This window comes from Lepisosteus oculatus, chromosome 13, assembly GCF_040954835.1.
Source record: "Lepisosteus oculatus isolate fLepOcu1 chromosome 13, fLepOcu1.hap2, whole genome shotgun sequence".
In the NCBI taxonomy this organism is placed as follows: Eukaryota; Metazoa; Chordata; class Actinopteri; order Semionotiformes; family Lepisosteidae; genus Lepisosteus; species Lepisosteus oculatus.
Window position 1 is genome coordinate 18,972,596 of NC_090708.1, and position 19,647 is coordinate 18,992,242.

General features: G+C 43.8%; 1 protein-coding gene across 1 annotated transcript in view; it reads left to right on the forward strand.

The window, feature by feature from the left end:
* LOC102692706 (endothelin-converting enzyme-like 1) overlaps positions 1-19,589 on the forward strand; it is a 32,252-nt gene extending 12,663 nt beyond the window's left edge. Inside the window, exons 3-18 of the mRNA XM_015361755.2 lie at positions 2,394-2,462; positions 2,869-2,979; positions 3,553-3,645; positions 4,414-4,538; positions 6,185-6,407; positions 6,741-6,839; positions 7,414-7,488; positions 8,166-8,269; positions 9,259-9,317; positions 9,710-9,761; positions 10,532-10,599; positions 14,163-14,287; positions 14,383-14,448; positions 15,762-15,857; positions 16,983-17,059; positions 17,410-19,589. Coding sequence (XP_015217241.1) covers positions 2,394-2,462; positions 2,869-2,979; positions 3,553-3,645; positions 4,414-4,538; positions 6,185-6,407; positions 6,741-6,839; positions 7,414-7,488; positions 8,166-8,269; positions 9,259-9,317; positions 9,710-9,761; positions 10,532-10,599; positions 14,163-14,287; positions 14,383-14,448; positions 15,762-15,857; positions 16,983-17,059; positions 17,410-17,509 — 1,542 coding nt within the window. The 3' untranslated portion in view covers positions 17,510-19,589. The remainder of the gene's footprint in view (positions 1-2,393; positions 2,463-2,868; positions 2,980-3,552; positions 3,646-4,413; positions 4,539-6,184; positions 6,408-6,740; positions 6,840-7,413; positions 7,489-8,165; positions 8,270-9,258; positions 9,318-9,709; positions 9,762-10,531; positions 10,600-14,162; positions 14,288-14,382; positions 14,449-15,761; positions 15,858-16,982; positions 17,060-17,409) is intronic.
* Positions 19,590-19,647: the final 58 nt, after the last annotated feature.

Sequence of the window (19,647 nt, forward strand, 5' to 3'; positions counted from 1 at the left end):
CAGGCGGCTGGAGACTGAGAGTCTGGGAAAACACAGCTGATTGATGGGCTGGGAGCAGGGTGGGGGGGGGGGCTTCTTCATTATCACCCAGCTTCTGTCCTTCTATCCCACAACTTTCAAAGTGACACCAAAGTGAGCTGACACTTCTCCCACCCTCACCGCAGCTGGGACAGCAACACATCTGCACTTAGACTGGCAGAGTAGTCAGAGACTGCAGATTGCAGAGCTGCTACTGACTTGATTTGATTATGAAAAACCTGCCTAAATATGAAAGTGTAGCACAATGGTACAGTAGTTAGCATTGCTGCCTCACGCTGGAGTCCTCATTAAGTTCTGGACCTGGGGTGTTATCTGCGTGGAGTTACTGTGTTCACATAGGTTTCTTCCAGGTACTCATGTTTCTCATGTTTGGACTTCTGCAGTCCAAAAACATATTGGCAGGTTAATTGGCTTCTGGGAAAATTGGCCCTAGGTGTGAGTGTTTGTGTGTCTGTGTCTGCCTGCAGTGGATTGGTGTCACGTACAGGGTGTACCCTGCCTTGCACCTATTGGTTTCTAGGAAAGGGTTCAGCTCCCCTGTAACCATGAACTGGAAGAAGTGGTTAGAATAGGGATTGGTCTCCAACAAAGGGTCTGTCCACCTCTGGTAATGATTACAACTGCAGCATGTTGCAAGTTTTCATTCTGCACATGGTAAATGTACAGAGATGTGCTGGTGACTCCTAATTCTCTAATATTTGCACAGGGAGAAGCACAAGGAAAACAGGCTAATGACAAGATGAGGACATCAGTGCCATCTCAGACATTTATTGTGTTAGTCGCATATTGATCTGAGAATCTTGAAACAGTCTTGATTGATGTGGAAATAGGCTTTATAGCACTTACTTAGTGGCTAGATAATTGGTTTACATGTTATACATCCTCTAAAAGGGTATTACGAAGGTATTGCAGGCTACATAAGTACTAATGTGTAATGTAAGTGTGACCTAGTAAACTATAAAGAGTTTTTATAAGTGTATGTGTAAGGTCTAATCTTCTAAGTTATTTAGCTTTAATTGAAGCAATAAAGTACTTTAAAACAGCCATAGACTGTATTCCTAACTTGTATTCAGTTTGTGGGTACCTATGCATTTTAAATATCTATGATGACAGGTCATCATGTTTCAGAATCTCAGAGCCATGTTGTAGGACAGCAGGTTACAGGCAGCAGAATCCCAAGACTTGGGGGAGGAGACCCCCAGCTGTGTTATTTCTACTGTTTTTGACTTCTCTCATTGTCCGGCTCTTTTCGATCAGTGCTTTTCCTCCTTCATGCAGAAGCACAACTCTATGAAGACTGTCCCCTGAAATGTAATCCATCTGGCTTTCAGCTAATAGTTAATACAGACAAATGTGTGTTTTGCAGAACAGATTGCAGCCTTTTGGCTTAATGGATGTTTAGAGAAGAGCAAAGGATGTAAATCATGAAGAACACCCGACAATGAGTCAATTGCAATTGATTGGTAAATGTGATGGGTTAACTCCAGCACTTCATATTGGCTGCTTGTCTGTAGGGTGAGGTGTAATTTTAGTTATTGTGATCAGGATTTTGAAAGTTCTTTCTATCCATGTGATTAAGAGATTGCTGAATGACAATCTTGGCTTCTTCTCAACCAAATAAAGCTGTACGACTTACTGTCAACATCAAAACAATAGGAAAGGCTAGCTTTGAGTAAATGAATGATGTTTATAATCCACCTATATTGTAAATATTGATTGTCCTGTGATATTCAAGATATCTATGTGGAGCAGAGGCTAGGGTTTTTAGAATGGTAACTGGAAGGAGGTAAATTCAAATCCCAGGTGAAACACTGCTGTTGTACTCTTGAGCAAGATACATCATCAGAATGTTCCAGGAAAATACCCACATTAAGAATTATTGTAAATGTATAATAAATTGCTTTGGATAAAAAACATCAGCAAATATTTATGTCTAAGACTTTTGTATATTTCTAAAATTTGAAACAATTATTTATTACACATTATATTGTATCACTAGCTGTGCGTCAGTTCTGGGATTTATTGATTCTTTAAGAGCCTAGTGTTTCACAGGGTCAGGTACTGGTAACATTAAGTGGGCTGAGAGACTTCTGGGTGGGATACCAGTCCATGACAAGTTAGCCTCCCAGTAATACTGGAAGACATTTATATACAGGCTGTACAGCAACCAACAATCACAGCATTTTATTTTGGAGATCCATATTTAAAGTGCCTTTCTTAGTGACACAACATCTACTGCTCCAGTGTGCGAGTGAGAAACTTAAGATTTCACAGAGAAATGTACTGTAGGTATCTAAATAGGAATCCGGCATTGGTTTCTAAGTGCCTGGCCATATGCTTGCTTGCTTGTTTAGATTGACCAGGAAGGACTCACTTTACCAGAGAGGACCCTGTACCTTGGACAGGATGAAGACAGTGTGAAGGTACAGTATTGCCTTATCTGCAGTGCCTAACTGACACAGTCCTGCATATGTGTCTCTGCTTATACACCTGGTTACAGCACTCCTGTAAGCCCTCTGCTTATACACCAGACTTCCTGTCCTGGTGGAACACTCTCATTCAGGCTGCTCTTTAATCTGCATGACAACTCCTATAACTGCAGAATAGCTCTCGTGTTCATCACACCTTTTTTGACTGTTTATCTACACCCCACCAATTGCGTCCAATCGGATGAAACATCTAAGTGAGTATGCGTTTCCTCCTCTTAACTTTAACCCCTCATAGATGGTATGTGATGAGGATAGTCTCTTCTGTATGGGGCCACGTAGACACCTTTCTGCAGGTGTTTATAGAAAGTGTCTCTTCATGGGTGTGGTTGTCCCCTTTCAGATCTTGGCTGCCTATAAGGCTCTGATGGAGAGGCTACTGAGCATGCTTGGAGCGCACAATGCCACACAGAAGGCACAGGAGATCCTACAGCTCGAGACACGTCTGGCCAACGTGAGTGAAAAAGAAAGCATCACAAATGGCTTGATTTCTTTCTTCTGAGGGACAACAACTGGAAATGAAATGTTGATGGCTCGATTGTGTTTTCTGTTATTTATAAGTTTTATAGATATATATACACATTGCTATGGCTTGCACATTTGCTACAAGCCAGTTTAGTAACAGGATTATTCAGCTTTGTCAACATTGTTCCTGTGTTGAGATGGAAGCTTGATCTAAAAGGTTTTGAAAATGAAGTCCCAGGGCTCGATGAATTAATTCAATATCTTGCTGCACATGCAGATTTTGTGAGTGGAGGCTAACCACAAGGAATTAAAATTATCGGATATAATTATTATGAAATCCCTAATTTTCACAGTCTGGTTATTCAGATCATTGGAAATGTGATTGCAAAGCAATGTGTGTGTGTGTGTGTCCTGTGCGCGTGTGTTCTTGCGTGTCAGTGACTTTGTGCAGTCCTGCAGATACCGGCCTCTCAGCCAGTCCAGCGCCCGTCTGGAGTCTCTCGCAGTAAGCACCCCTGCCTGTTTCCCTGCCGATAACTGGCGCTTTTTCATGTGCGCTCAGATAACCGTTTCCGAGTTTGACGAACAAAGGAAAGACATCAGCACCATGTACAACAGGATCACCCTGCGGCAGCTCCAGCGGATCGCGCCCAGCGTAAGTGGCTGCACCCCTCTTTGCCTGTGTCTGCGGTTCCTCGGGGGGCTGTTGGCGTGAAGCGCCACAGGGGGGGTGATGGGATTGAGTGTGTTTTAACAGTGCTGAGTTCAATGATTCTCAGGCGAGAGGGCCAGCACGCAGGGAGTCTTCGTGCTCTTCCTTATCTGTGATGACAAAATATAAGTACCAGTGTGCTCATATATATATAGAAAGAGTGAGACACTTGATTTTAGATGCCCACATTTGGAAAGTACACCTGATTATCCTGGGACTTGTCTATACAGCAGCACCGACAAACTGTACATCAGCCAATCTAGTAAGCTGACACAAATACCACAGAGTAACTATAAGATTTACTCAGCTGACTCCTGGGAAACAAGCCCTGTGCATTGACTTCCATCACCTTGCCTGGCCTGAACGATCCCCGGAACTCAATCCTCCCAGTGAAACCAGTACAGTTTAGTTACCCCCACCATTACGCTCAGCAGAAGTGCAGCTAGAAAGATAGAGTTCAGGATCACTGGGACAAGACTCAGAGGCCAGAACGAACAAGGTGCAGCTACTGATTAAAGCAGAGCTGAGGATTAAGTCTCATAGCCAGTCTGTAATTGAAGGTTAAAACGCGTGTAAGACTCCAGTGCTGCTGCTGTAGGTGCATATAGCATAGGCTACTGTGTGATTGTTTGGGCTGTGTGGCTGTGCAGTGTGTGAAGAGCATTGGACAATGTGTCACTGAGCTCTCTTTCCTCTTCCCTGCCCTCCCAGCTCCACTGGAAGCGTCTGCTGGACAGGATTTTCAATGACAACTTCTCTGAAGACGAGGGGATTGTAGTCCTGGCCACTGATTACATGCAGAAGGTGTCCGACCTCATCAAGACCACCTCCAAGAGGTGAGGTGGTGGGGGGGAGTGGAGAACGGGTGATAGGAGTTCAGAAGGAGGGCATAAGGGCAGGATATGTTGGACATTATGGGTTCAAGCTGTTGACTGCTTTTGAAAACCTGGAAGCACCACTAGCTTTCGTGCTTCCTAGCTGGGATACATGGAAGGCTGCAGTGGGTCTGGATGTACAATATGATGACCGGACAGGAATGGAATCCACGGAGAGGTGTAGCGCACTGTACTGTATATCGAGGGCTCCTGCTGTTGATCTCCTCTGTTCTCAAGTGAAGTAAAAGACAGTGAAAGCACTGGGATTCCTCCCTCATGCAGGGGAGGAGGAAGATCGGAAAACCATCTTAAAAACTGCAGTGCTGTAACTCTACAGCTCACACACACTGCACTCTTGTTTTACCATCCTTCTTGGTCTTTGCTCATTTTTTAAAAAAATTTCCCTTCCCCTCCTGTTTTCCTGAACTCTTTTATCATTCTTTATCTACATTTCCATCCATCAGAAATTCCCAGTTCCACTGAGCGCAGAGCGCAGCCCGCGGTACAGCCGGATCCTTCAGAGTCCTGCTGCGCGCTTCTCTGTGGGATACAGGCACAACAGGGGGTGAGCCTGGCACGGAGACCACTTAGACGAAGGCTCATTCTATAGAAATTAACATCCATATAAAGATGAATTTCAAAATAAAAGCCGCTCCCCTACAGTAAAACACTAGGTTTTTTTCTACTCATAAGAAAAGGTTCAGAAAAAAGGCCAGGACCCAGTAACTTTCCCTCGTCGATGGTTTAAAACCTCAGCTCTACAGACGGTGTCTCTTCTCCTCCCAGCATGTGGTTCACTGGAGATCTCCCTCCGATTCCTCACAGCAAGTCCCCAGGCTCCGTCGTCTTCTGCCTCCTTCTGGGGCTCTCGCAAGGCCCCGGCTTCCTGCTGTATTCATTAGCTCCGTTTAATCAAAGGTTACGTCCGCTGCTCTCCACTGGAGAACAGGATTGTTGCTGTTTCCTCTGATTGCATTTAAATTTGCCGACCTCCCTGCGGCACCGCAGCTCATTTGCAGTATTAACGACGTGTGCGTTTCTGCGCCTGGCTGCCTCAGCTGTGGGGGAGCTCCCTTTCCTCTAGTCCCTTCCCCCAGATTGAGACGGAGCATCTTGCTTCAGTGAGATGGGGGGGTGGGAGAGAGAGAACCTGAAGGGTTTCTGTGATAAAAGTTCGTTTCGGCCTTGACTGATTTGACGCTTAGCACTTGCTGATTCTCTGTCTCGGGATCGTTCTGCAATAATGGGGGACAAGGTCCAGGTGGATGGGTACCACACCGATCTGGCTTTTTAGAGGCCTCCCCGAGGTCTCTGTTGCTTTAGTCCTTCAGAAATTTTGTTTTGGGTTAAGGAGGTCACTGGACATCTGGACAGTGTACACATCTTTCTCAGGGCACTGTGATGATGCCAGGCATGTCCTGCTTTGCTATAACTGTATGTCCCTCTCTCTGCTTCCTTGTCCTGGAGTCTCTTTCTCTTTCTGTGGCCCTGTGTTTGTCTGGAGGTCCCCGTGTCTTTCTCTCTGCGTCACTATATTTCTCCCCACGTTTTCTCTTTTGTCTCTGACTCTCCCACCCCCACCTTCCCGGCTCCGTCTTCCTCCGCAGAGTCCTGCACAACTACATGCTGTGGCGGGTCGTGGCGTCGCTGAGCGAGCACCTGTCGACGGCGTTCCGCAGCACCATCCACGAGTTCTCGCGGGAGATTGACGGCACGGAGAGGCAGCTGGAGCTGAGCCAGCTGTGCCTCGCGCAGGCCAACAAGCACTTTGGCATGGCGCTGGGGGCGCTCTTTGTCCAGGAGTACTTCTCCTCCGACAGCAAGGCCAAGGTACAGCACACTAGGGCACAGACACTGAACGCTATAACAGGGAAACGCCCCCTGCCGAACAGCAGATTGATCCAGCTACAGGCTTGTACTGTAAGTGGCTCTGGGTATCCGAAGCTGGTACTGTTATTTCAAATATGTCTGCATTGACAGATGTCATGCAGAAAGGGTCCAGACTGCAGTTCCCCAGGAGTCCACACCTCGACTCCTTAACCTCATCACCACTGTGTTACAAAGCCCGAATCTCTTTCCCCCATCTCCCCACAACCCTTGGCACCTATCTAGGTCTGTCTCCTCACCACACACCCCCCCCCACCCTCTGCCCCTCTCTCTCAGGTGCAGGAGCTGGTGGAGGATGTTAAGCTTGCTCTGTACCGCCGGCTGATGGAGCTGGACTGGATGGACGAAGAGACAAAAGGGGCAGCTCAAAAAAAGGTATAGTGCCAGGTGGAGGAGGGGTGCTGTCCCAGGAGGCAACTCTTCCTCTTTTGTTTCCCTCTTGATAACACTGCACTTCCTTCCTTCTTCACCCCTGGCCTCTTTCTCTTCCTTTTGCTATTCATTCCCTTTATTCCACTCATCAACCTATCTACAGTAGCTCGCTTGCTGGATGGTTGTTAAGTGATCCAAGAATTTTATCCAGCCGTTTCTCGAATGAAGCTAGGGTATCGGCTTCAGAATGACTGGGCAGTTTGTTTTACCCTCCCACAGCCCTCTGTGTGAAGACGTGCCTCCTGATAGCCATTTTAAATGCATTTCTCCTTGGTTACCTCTGCTGTCCTCTGGATTAGATTTCACTGTTTACGCTCAGGAAGTCCATTGGTTTGACTAAGTGCCCTTTTCATTTTCCTCTTGTTCCTCCCAGTGGTCCCCCATCTCTCTTGTCTGTATCTTTTCCTAGGACTGCTCCTAATTAGTTTTGATTTGTTGCATATTTGACTACCACAGTAGTTTAAACATTAAGCAGGCTTCCTCTGCCTTTCTTTCTCTCCTTGTCTGTGCCTCTCAGCTGCGACACATGATGGTGATGACTGGGTACCCAGAATTCCTCTTGAACCCTGAGGCCATAGACCAGGAGTATGGGGTAAGACTGAGGGTATGGTGCTGAGGGGACTTGTCCTGTTGTTTCCTCCAGTGGCTGTTTTTTATGAAATATACCACTTTTACTTGTGTGAATGTCATGTTACGTGCCAGACTTACAATGTGAAGCCTTGTAGAATCTTTACAGAGTTGCCATTGCAGTGTAGACAAATTATCGTACTGGATCCAGAATTTAAATTGTCTTGGATTTAACGTTTAATAAAAGTCAACGTACTGCAGAGAATGCAGTACTGCCGGCTACACCCTGGACGGGATGCCAGTCCATCACAGGGCAGATACACAGACACGCACACACTCACACCAGGGTCAATTTTCCCAGTAGCCGATTGACCTACCAGTGTGTTACTGGTCTGTGGGAGGAAACCAGAGCACTTGGAAGGGAACAAATGTGAAGTCAGAGAGAAAATAAAAACTCCATGCAGATAGCAACCCAGGTCACAAAGTGAACCCAGGGCCCTAGTGCTGTGAGGCAGCACAACTAACACAGGGGCCAGTACTTCCGTGCTCCAGAGCATGGGGATCTCTAATTGATCTTATACACGGTTGTCTATTTCAGAACTTGTGGGTTTCTGACTGACACCTTTATGGTCCTCACTCCTTCTCAACTTTCCTTGTCTCCTCCCTCTCTGCCTCCTTTTCTCCGGTGCTGTCGTCTGTCAGTTTGAGGTGGATGAGAAGACCTACTTCCGCAACATCCTGAACAGCATCAGGTTCAACATCAAGCTGTCGGTGAAGAAGATTCACAAGGAGGTGGACAAGACAGCGTGAGTGACAGTACAGACCAGAGGAGAGAGAGGGCATGGGTGGATTCTTAGCGGAAGCTCCCTGGGTGTCCCTACAAAGGGAAAGAGAATCCATTATCCCCTCTCCTCTCTGAAGACATTTCCCACCCCTCCTCCCGCTGTCTGACCTGGCCATGACATTAAAAATAAAATACAAAAACCAACTCTGAATTACTATCCTCTGTCTTGGTCGTTAAGTCTTCATTATCTTCAAACACTTTGAATTCCTCTGAAGATGTCTCACTGAGCCTTATGGAGCCTGAGCATCTCTATCCCTAATGAACCCTGCAGCCAAATTAATGCCTTGTGTGTCTCCAGACCCTCTCTCCCAGCAGTGGGTTGATCTGAGTAATTGGCGAGCAGAAAAGGTCAAAACTTGTCTGAATAGTTAAAGAGTGGAGTGTGTACTGTGTGTGATGGAGTGCGAGTGTCTGTATTTGTGTGTGAATTGGTACTGTGGGGCATGACTGTGTATATCTGTGCACTGTAATGTCGGGATGAGTAGGTATCGTTTGGTGAACTGTAAGTTGTGAGCAAGTGTTTGTGTACTATAGGAGCGACTGAGTTTGTGTGTAATGTAGTGTTGGAGTAAAGGTGTAAGTGTACTGTAGTGTAGGAGCTAGTGTGGGTCTACTTTAGTCTAGGTGCCATTAAGTGTGTACTGTTGCGTAGGATGTGTGTACAGTAGGACTGAGTGTCTGTACTGTTGTGTAGGAAGGTGTGTATACAACAGGAATGAGTGTGTACTGTAGCATAAGAGAGAGCATACTGTAGGAGTGAGTGTACTGTAGTGTAGGAATACGTATGTACTGTAGGAGTGAGTGTCTGTACTGTAGTGTGGGGGGGGGTGTACTGTAGGAGTGAGTGTCTGTACTGTAGTGTGGGTGTCTGTACTGTAGTGTGTGTGTGTGTACACTGTGGTGTAGGAATGAGTGAGTTAATTTGGAGGGTGTGTCTCTGTGTCTTTGCAGGTGGCTTCTGCCCCCTCAGGCACTCAATGCCTATTACCTGCCCAACAAGAACCAGATGGGTGAGTACAGCACCTGTACACACACATCTCTATACACTCACACTTTGGCTCTGCATGAGGGAGAAAGGGGTTTCACTGCCTGAGGTAATTCTCCGTACACTCATGCTCTTCTCTTTTCTTGTGAAGAGAATGCTCACAATCTGGGGCACTATCCATGAAGAAGTGTAGACTGCATGTCTGAGGAGTGCTCTTAGAGGTCTACAGTACATGCTGTGTCCACACTTCCACTCCTTACCTCAATTCCATCTGCATTCAGAATCCATTCAGAGCTGCAGTTTCGGCAGCAGTACAGATCAGACACAGATGACGCGTAGTGGGTAAAGAAGAGACCCGTTCTGCATTACCCTGATATCCATCACAACATTCCTGTCTTATTCCCTTTCTCCCTACAGTTTTTCCAGCGGGAATCCTGCAGCCCACCCTGTATGACCCTGAATTTCCCCAGTGAGTATCAGTCCCAGACTATGGGACAACTGTAGTAACACCATCAGACTTGAAGGCAAGACCAAAGTGGTTTGAAAGGATTTGCTGAATGTAGTTTTAATTAGTTTTGAGTGATAAAAGCCAGGCACAACCAAGGCATCTCATCCTGCAGGGTTAGACTCAGGGGCAGTGTGTAGAGATGTTGGTATTTACAGAGAACTGTTTTTAAAGTATGCAAATCAAGAATGCATCCTTTTGACCTGCTTCTGCTTTTTTGCCGTAACACAGAGAGCTTGGCATCTTATATCTTACAGTATAAGTTACACATCTGTTTTGCTGTATTATAAATGCTGCCAGACTCATTTTGTTCCTGCAGCTCCTCAGTGACTGAATCAAATTAACTCTGATGTGCAGCTTTTCATCGCCACCTTGTGTCCCAGTGACTTCAGTCTGCAGATTCACACGAATCTCTAGTAACCCCTATCAGGAAACCATTATTGAAAGAGGGTGTTTGTGGATTCTGTTTATTCTTCTCTAAAGATTGAGCTGGTCTTTCATAGAAACCTGACCTTTGGTCAACAAGATCATTCCAGGTTGGTTTTGTAGGTCATTTCTGCAGTTAAAAATGGGTTGTCTCATCAATTCAGTTGTGATCTATGAGCAGTGCTGTGATGATGGAACTAGTACACCAAGACCTCAACAGTCCAAGAAAACAGAATTGTCCAGATTAGGCAGGAGTGCTGCCTGCTCGTCTTGTGAGGACTGTCGCCATGTTTCCTGTTTCCCTGCAGGTCGCTGAACTACGGGGGGATCGGCGCCATCATCGGGCACGAGCTGACACATGGCTACGATGACTGGGGTGAGACTCACTGCCCTTCACCCTCCTTCACTGGGCACCTCCCCCTCCACTCACCACATTCCTGCCCTTCCTACATCCCCCTCCTCCAGATACTTGACTGCTCCTGTAAAAAGCCCAGCAATATTAATGGGCGCACGTGTAAATTGCTTTGGATAAAAGCTACAGCCAAATAAATGACCCATGTTACCTTAAGTGTTTCCCAAACGTCCTACTGTTCCTCTGTAGCTCTAAATGCACCCACTCATGCATTTTAATACCTACACCGCAATGTGCATTGTGTGAGACATGACCCCTGTCAGCTCCCAGAGGTCTGTGTTATTAAGGACCCTAGTAAAGAACTGAATGTCTTTGAACTCTGACCTATGCATTACTAGAAATGTGCTCTTCCAGGATCTCCTGTGCAGGCTAGTATTAGAGATGTGGCTATCAAGCCTCTCTCATTTTAAATGTTAATTACTGATGGACACGATGCTTCATGAACACATCTTCCTTTCTGTTAAAAGCTACCAAGTGTTCATCAGGGCAGGCTTGGCTTTAGATGGATGAAAACCCAGGGCAGAGGCTGGTGTCATGGTAGTTTCCTAACTACTCCACCACCCACCATAACCTGCCTTGAAAAAAGGTGGAAGCAATTAAAAAAACAGGGTGCAAAGTAGAAATAAATTGCTTATAATGAGAATCATGAAATCTGCTGCTTTTGAAGTCCTAAGCTGATTTAGAAAAATCTTTTGGTAAGTATCATGTTGGACAGCTTTTTTAACTAGTCTGTTGAGATGAACTAAAAGCTTAATTGTCTGTGAGTAGTAATAATAATCAGGAAGCCTTTCTCATATACAATGACATGTGGACCAAGACACCCACACCTCTGTTACACACAAGACAGTTAAAGCCTCTCCTGATACACTGGGAAGGATTCGTGATGCCATGCTCAGTGCTCAGATTTCAGTGTACACCTGCTGCGTTTGAGTATTTCCTCTTGTGCATCTAACACATTATCACAAGCTGTCAGCAGTGAATTTGTCAGCAGTTAGATCACCCAATTTTGGAGGCCAGCGTTTGTAATTCTCATTTACAGTGTTGACGCGTGTGGCTTTCCCCATTTGTCCAATTCTAGAAAGAAAGCCAGACAAGCTCTAGAAAGTTGATTTAGCAGAAAAAAACCTTTGCTTTGGACTGGTTAAGTTTGCATTCACAGGTTGAAAGAAGAATTCGGGCTTAAGCTCTTCCCATGAACTTTGAACTCGGGCTCCTGATAAGTACATAGCTACCCACTCGTTTTTAAGTTGAGGTCCTGATTTCGTTCAAGAAACAGCTGGATGGTCTAAAAGGCTTCCTCTTTTTTGTAACCTTTCTTGTGTACTTTACATATGGCTTTCCCAATGACTGACATTTCTTCTGTGGGGAATCTTACAATATATGAACAGAGGAACTGCTTATAATGAAAATACACTGTAACTCCCCCAAAAGAATCATGTACTGCACTGGTAATTTAGCAAATCATCCATGACAACCAATCTCGCCCTGGGACAGAATAGGGCCTACCTTTTGCTCTTTGTATTGTGCTCCTTGTCATAACCATGTTCTGCGGTTATCAGTATTAAACTGTAGGTTCAGGAGGTGGCCTATTAAGGTGTCACATAAAATCTCTAGAGTGGACACCTTAACAACCTGAAATCCAGTAAAACGTACATCTACAATCGAGGCACTACTGAGCGCTGACTATTAACAGTGCACGGAATCGCTCCCAGTGGCTGTGTAGCCGACGTCTGGTGACTGCAATCCTGTGCTTTTCCCACTTGGCCGATCAATTTCTCCTGAATGTTTTTCTTGAGGTAATGATTTACAATTCATCTTCTCTCAGTTTGCCTCAGATGTTCATTCATTATGGGACCAAACTGCTAGCAGTTTAATTTAACTTGCTCAAGAAGGATTCTATTACAAGGATCTGTATTTCCATTAAAGGCCAGATTCCATTCTACCAGACGACAAACGAGGTATTGATCTCTAGTAATTCTTTTGCATTGCAATGAGCTCTGTGTTAACATTGTCAGTAGTTTTAGTGCCATTGATTCCTGCTCCCGGGTTCCACTGCAAATCTACAGTATGTGAATGTTCAAGCTTCTTCAAATTGGGATAAAACATCTCAGCATTGAATTTGAACATACATGTCCCCTACCAGAGAGCTTTATATCTGCCGTATCAGGTGAATGTAATGGGTATCCTATGCAGAGTGTCAAGGAATCTTTGGGTTCTTGGTAAGATTACATCTTTTCTTGAAAGTTATCTCTTCTGGCCATAGTTACAGGGAATTTTTGATTTCCCCATCTACCCCATTTCATAAAAATCATCCTTTCCTAGAAATGGTATCCCAGTTTTGGACAATGAACCTATTTAATCAGAGGTTGTTTTCTGCCTCTTCTGATGCAATGTAACTCTACAGCCCCGAGCATTTGTCCTTTCCTTGCAGTATCTGGTTTTCCATATATATATAGAACACTTTTGGTTTTGATTTACAAGTCTAACTATGCCTTTACAGTATGTCAGAAAAACATGTCAAGAAGGGTAAGAACTGTTATCTTTCATTCATTTTCTAACAGCTTCTTCCAATTCAAGATAGTGGGGGAAGCAGAATCCCAGGGAGCAGTGGTCACAAGACAGGGCATGACTTGGACGGGAAGCCAGTCCAACACAGGACAGATACACAGACACATACACTCACACCGGGGCCGATTTTCCCAGAAGCCAATTAACCTACCAGTATGTTTTTGCACTGTGAGATGAAAAACACACACCCCAGGAATTGAACCCAGGGCCCCAGCGTTGTTAGGTCACAATGCCAACCACTGTGTCACTGGGGTGCTCTGCAAGTTGCATATTTGAAAGTACAGTATGACCATAAAGTCAAGTGTTTGGACTGTGGGACGAAACTGGAGCACCCAGAGGAAACCCATGCGAACATACACAGCAGAAATCTGAAGTAAAACATCAGCTGCATTGTGCATTGCTCACATATGTATAAACTTAGTTAATTACGAAGTACATTGTATTACAGATACAGCATAAAACTTCTGTACAACTGTTTGGGACTTTGCTTTTAATCACATCCAGTACATAAAAATGGTATCAAACCCATCACAACATAGTTTGTACTTAAACTGTTACGTGTCCAAAAACACATCATAAATGCTGTTACTAGACATGTTTTTTTTAAGAGTGTCTTTTCTAAAAATATTTTCTTTGCTAATATTTTCTATGAAATATAATCCCCTTCTGCCTTGTGCATTCACTCTACCTCTACCTTTTTTCTCATCCTGCCCCTCTGTGTTCTCGTCTCCATTCCGGATAATGAACTTTAGATTGAGCAACTTTGTAATACAGTCAAGGTTTTAAAAGCCAGCAGATTATGAACACTCAGCCGGTGTTAAGCCGGTAATGCCACTACAACGTTACTCAGTCCCCCTTGTAGGGTGAACTAGAGTAGTAACGTCAAAACACTGAAGCTAACCACCTGTGGTCCATTCCCTCAGCCTCCACAGTGATGTAACAGTTTTTTCCGACTACAGGTGGGCAGTACGATCGCTATGGAAACCTGAGGCAGTGGTGGACAGAGGAGTCCTACCGCAAATTCCAGAAGAAAGCCGAGTGCATTGTCAAACTCTACGACAACTTCACTGTCTACAACCAGAGGGTAAATACACATGCCAACGTTAATGCACACAACTGCACTCTGCAGAATTACTGTAGGAATAGATACACCTCTATTTTTGTTTGTGTGTTTTGCAGGTCAATGGCAGGCTGACACTGGGAGAGAATATCGCTGACATGGGGGGCCTAAAGCTGTCTTATTATGTAAGTCACCATGCAACTTTAACGCTGCTACTGTGTCACTGTATTAAACACTGTTACTATTACTGTTTAACACCATCAGTATGCCACTACCTTTAACACTAGCACTGTATTACCATTTACTCTATCACTGTGTTAAAATGCCCTATTGCTAAATAGAGAATTCATTTTTTTTTGCATTTAGTGAATTTCACATTTTACTTTGCTAAAGTTCACTAAACAGACTTGTAACATGGTGACATGACAGTAAATTGTGACCACATCGTTCAAACAGCTTGTCTCCTAGCATGTTCATTAACCACTAGCATATCTTTGTTCATTTGCTAATGTTTGTTAATTTCAAACACTCAGAATGGACACTATAACCACTGAGTAGGAAATTGAGGGTCCTTGAGTGATGGCACCTCTAACACCTATGGAGAAGATCAGTCCATCTTAAGTAGCGCGCCTTAAAAAATATTTTAAGAGAAAATGCATTTGCATTTTGCATTTATGTGTGGCAAGCTGATTTTTTTCTTCAGCATCCCTAAATAACTTCTGTATCCCTTTATGTAATAAGCTGTTGGTACCAATGGTTGTTAGGAAGTCTCTAGTATACAATTTAGAATTATAATTTTCCTGATCATTTTATTTCTACAGTTTCTTATCTCTGTACAGTAAAAGTCTCCTTTTCACCTTCTACATGAGCTCTTACACACTAAACACCATCATACCTGCAACTTTTATATACCTTAAACTGAAACGCAGTTTAATTCCCTTTTGGCAGTTTTTGGCGCAAATTTTACAAAAAGAAATCTGTCTGAATATCTGCATACGTACATATACAACACATGCATACAGTATGTTGGATGGTTTTTGAAACAAACTACTTATAAATTGCTGTTGCAACGATGTCAGGGTAGGAATTCCTAAGTAAAAGTACAAGCAAAGAGAGGATGAGGGGAAAAAAAACCTTTAAGACCGCTTTTTGTGTTAATAAGAGTAAACAGAGTAAATGGAACATTAAGGTGAGAAATGCCCTTAGCCAACACTGTTTTTCTGTGTAATAGACTGTGAACAGCTAATTATTTTTAGGAAAGTGAGCAAAAGATTATTTGATTAAAACGTCTACTAATAATATCGGTGAAAAATTAAGATGGGCAAAGTTCTGCAGTGATTACTCATTTAAAAATCATAAATGCTTGTGAATTTCATTGCTTTTTGGCCCTCTCATTGGTTTTCACCATGTCTGCATTGGGGCCTCAATACACACGCCTTTCAATACGAAACAGTGCTCATGGCCACATCTCCTACACCCCTCTCTCTGTCTGCAACAGGCCTACCAGAACTGGGTCAGGATACACGGCCCGGAGAGACCTCTCCCTGGGCTGAAGTACACCCACGAACAGCTTCTGTTCATCGCCTTTGCACAGGTAACAATAATAATAATTCCTTAGGCTTATCTAGCGCTTTTCTGTACATCCACTCAAAGCTCTTTACAGGTAATATAGATTCTTCTCCACCAACACCTGGATGATGCAACAGCAGCCATAGTGCTCTAGTACTCTCACCATAAATCAGCTTTAGAGTGATGGAGCCAATTCACAGATGGGGATTAATAGGAGGCCGTGAGTGGTAATCACCATCAGCTCTCATGGCATCACCAAGAGAAAAGTATACATCACTTTAAATCTGGAACGGTACAAGAGAGACTGTCATATGCTGAGTTATGCTTGGCAACACAGTAACAGTGTTAAAATGACCCTGTGACACTGTGAAACTGTGAAACTAAGTGACATTTAAGAACCATGAAACATTAAGGCATAAACAGAGTGAAATTGTTCAAATTACAGTGTTAAGAGCTAAGTGACATTGTCACACAGTGAAAGTCTTAAACAGTTACTGTGTTAAACAGAATGAAGGTGCCACCAATTACAGCATTACAAAAAAAGACACAGTTACCAGTGACAGAGTCAAGGCTCAATAATACATAACAGCTTGACAAGGACCAGTAGCACAAAGCTCAGTCTTCATATTTCAATTAAAGAACACTTGTGTTAAATTTATACATATGCAATATTTGGTTCTTTGAACTTTAGGTTGTATAGTATTTGCATAGTATAGTATTTGTCTTTTTTCACATACCCCAACTTCCCCTCCATGAGACACACAGACAAGGAGAGAAGCTGGGGGTCAGAGCGCAGGGTCAGCCATTGATTCGGCACCCCTGGGGTTGACGGTCTTGCTCAGGGGCCCAATAGGATTCCTCTGCCGGCTGCGGGAGACGAACTGGCAACCTTCCAGCCACAGGCACAGATCCTTAGCCACAGAACCACCACACCGACCCAAAGGCTCTGCAGTCTGTGTACTTGAACCCAGAACTTCACAGAAACCAGTTTACTCTGGAGATTTGAACTCTCTCTCAACAGACTCTTCTCTCACTGACCGCAGACCAGCACACTACACTATTTGAAGAAAAGTTGGGGATAATAGGGCATTGACCAATCACAGATCTCCTCATCCTTAAGTGACAAGTCTCTCCTCCTCTCTCTCAACAGAACTGGTGTATGAAGAGGCGGTCCCAGTCCATCTATCTACAGCTCCTGACTGACAAACACGCTCCCGAACATTACAGGTGCTCACACTCTTAACACATACATTCCAGACCGATGTGGGTTCTCTCGCTGTGCTCAAGGAAACCAGAGCTCACAAACACCAGGCTCCAGAAGCACCGTCTGGGACAGCTTCCCTCAAAATCAATCAGCACTGCTAGTTAACAAGAACTTCCTGTAGTTAGAAAGTGGTTTAATCCTAGTGAGGATTGTGGTATTGGAAACACAGAGCACGAGTCAGAACTAGACAAAATGTCATTATAATACAAATAATTTCATATCTAACGGGCAGATCCCCAATAAAAAAAATAATTTTAGTAAAGTTTTTGCATGGCTCTTAATTCTCTCTCTCTTTTCTTCTTCATGTCCATAGAGTTATTGGCAGCGTGTCCCAGTTTGATGAGTTTGGCCGAGTATTCCACTGTCCCAAGGGCTCCCCAATGCACCCCAACAACAAGTGCTCTGTCTGGTGACCCCCTCACGCCTGATGTCTGACCCCTCAACCTTCTGCCAACCAGGAACCTTCAGGACATGCTGACCTTGCTGTTCACCAACGCTTCCTGATTCTGCATTCTTACATGGAGTCTTTTTCAGGAGATCTTCCGCTGAAGATCTTTGTAGCAATCCTCAGCTTTTTTCTTTGATTTCAGTTGACTCGTGTTAACAGGTATTAACAGTTCTGGCTGTCCCTCTCTCTTCTCTCAGTACAGCTTGAGACAGTATTCTAGCCGAGATTCTGCTGGCCTCTTCTGTATTATAAAACACTCTGAACAGCACAGATGACAAACACCAACATCAAACTCACCCAACCTGCAGTCAATATTCTATTCAAGTCACATGTTCTTACAGTGGAGCAGTGTCCTTTCATGCGTACCCTTCTTTTGAGTACTGTTGTTTTTTTAACCATCTTATTAGATAGAAATTTAATTTTCATTATATTTCCTTTTAATGCGAAGCCCCATGAAGAAAGTCTCATTTGCATGGAGCTGCAGTAACAGGGGTGCACAGGCCAGTGCACAGTGGCGAGCGAGGTAGTATAAATGTGCTGAATGGACAGGACAGAGAGATGGGCTGGCTTCCGGCTCAGGTTTCCCCAGATACAGAGCTCAAGGCGAGCGAGAGGATCCCAGTACAAACTGAGCCACAGTGAAGAAGCAGAACAGACCGGCATGGACAAGACATTGCCTTGAGGACAGGCCAGTTAACACGGTGGAAGAGTTGAGGACAAAGAATAACAAAGCACCAAGCAGTGATGACAAACTCCACTGAAGGGGAGAGCGTACCTGTGGGTTTCTGAGCCATGCTGGACTGGAGCTGAACTACAGAGGAAGACTTCAGCCTTGTAACCCTGTCAACACAACTTTCTAGGAGTGCCTCTGAACCACGACAGAAGAATAACGTACTCTGTTGTTTGTGGGCTGATTCCATAAAGATGGCATATACTTTACATACATGTCAAGGTACAGAAGAAATGTGGTGACAAAGGTGAACTTTGTCTTATTTCCCCACTAAGGCCTTGAATCTAGAACCCATGAATTTAAAAAAACTATCTAAAGGGACCAATTCTTGCAATCACCTACTGCAATAGCAGACACCATAGCCTGTCCCTATATGTATGCAAAGTGACAGTACAGATACATTTGCTAGTACTTGGAGTTACATTATACATGTTTGATTATCCATGACTTCAGAATGTCTCCCCAGGGACCACACCAAAAGACTGTTAAGTGATTTATTGTGTGGGAAATCACTGTCTACGGAGTTTTGTATGAAATTCTATCTTAGACACAGCAGAAAGACTGGAGTGACACTTCTTGTCAGCAGAGGAGGGACACTTGGCGGTGACTAGCACATAATGGATATGTGTCAATTCTGCCAACTGAAATCTCTAATAAATAAAAGGGATGATGGTTTTTTACTACGTGAAAGAGTAATGCCTGTTTACAAAATGTAATTAGTACTTTAACAGCTGCAACAAAACAAACTTCAATTATGTGAAAAAAACTATTCCAGGGAGCTATCTGGGATATAATTCCTTAATTAATTCCTGACACTTACAGTATATAGCACTTTTCTGGAGTGGATAGGCATGCTCTAAGGAAAAAAGGGAGTCCAGCTCATTGTCTCTTCCCCAGAAAAGCACAGTCACAACATGGGAATAAAAATGATGTTTACTGTTCCTGAGAAGGAGTCCAGGAAAACACAAAAAAAGCCTGAATGTAATTTGTATAAGACCCTTTTTTGTATTACACAAAATTTGTTTCTTAAAGTTGTATTTTCATGCATTTCAAGAAACCACTGTCAATGTTTTGCATCCCTCTATAAGAGACATTACTGTGTGTGCTTATTTATCAACAAATATTATTACCAAAACAATCAAAGGTATATGCATACATACAGTCATGGTATATAGTATTAATATAGTAAAATTCAAATGGAAGAAAATGTTATGGACCTGTTTTTCCATTACTGTGTTTTGATGTTCAAGAGCATTATTAACAGCAGTGTTAATTATCGTTGAGGTCTGTAACTGTAAAAACATTCATAGATTAAAACATTATGTAATATTAGTTTTATTCAGCAATAAGTGTGCCAAAACATGACTGTGTGT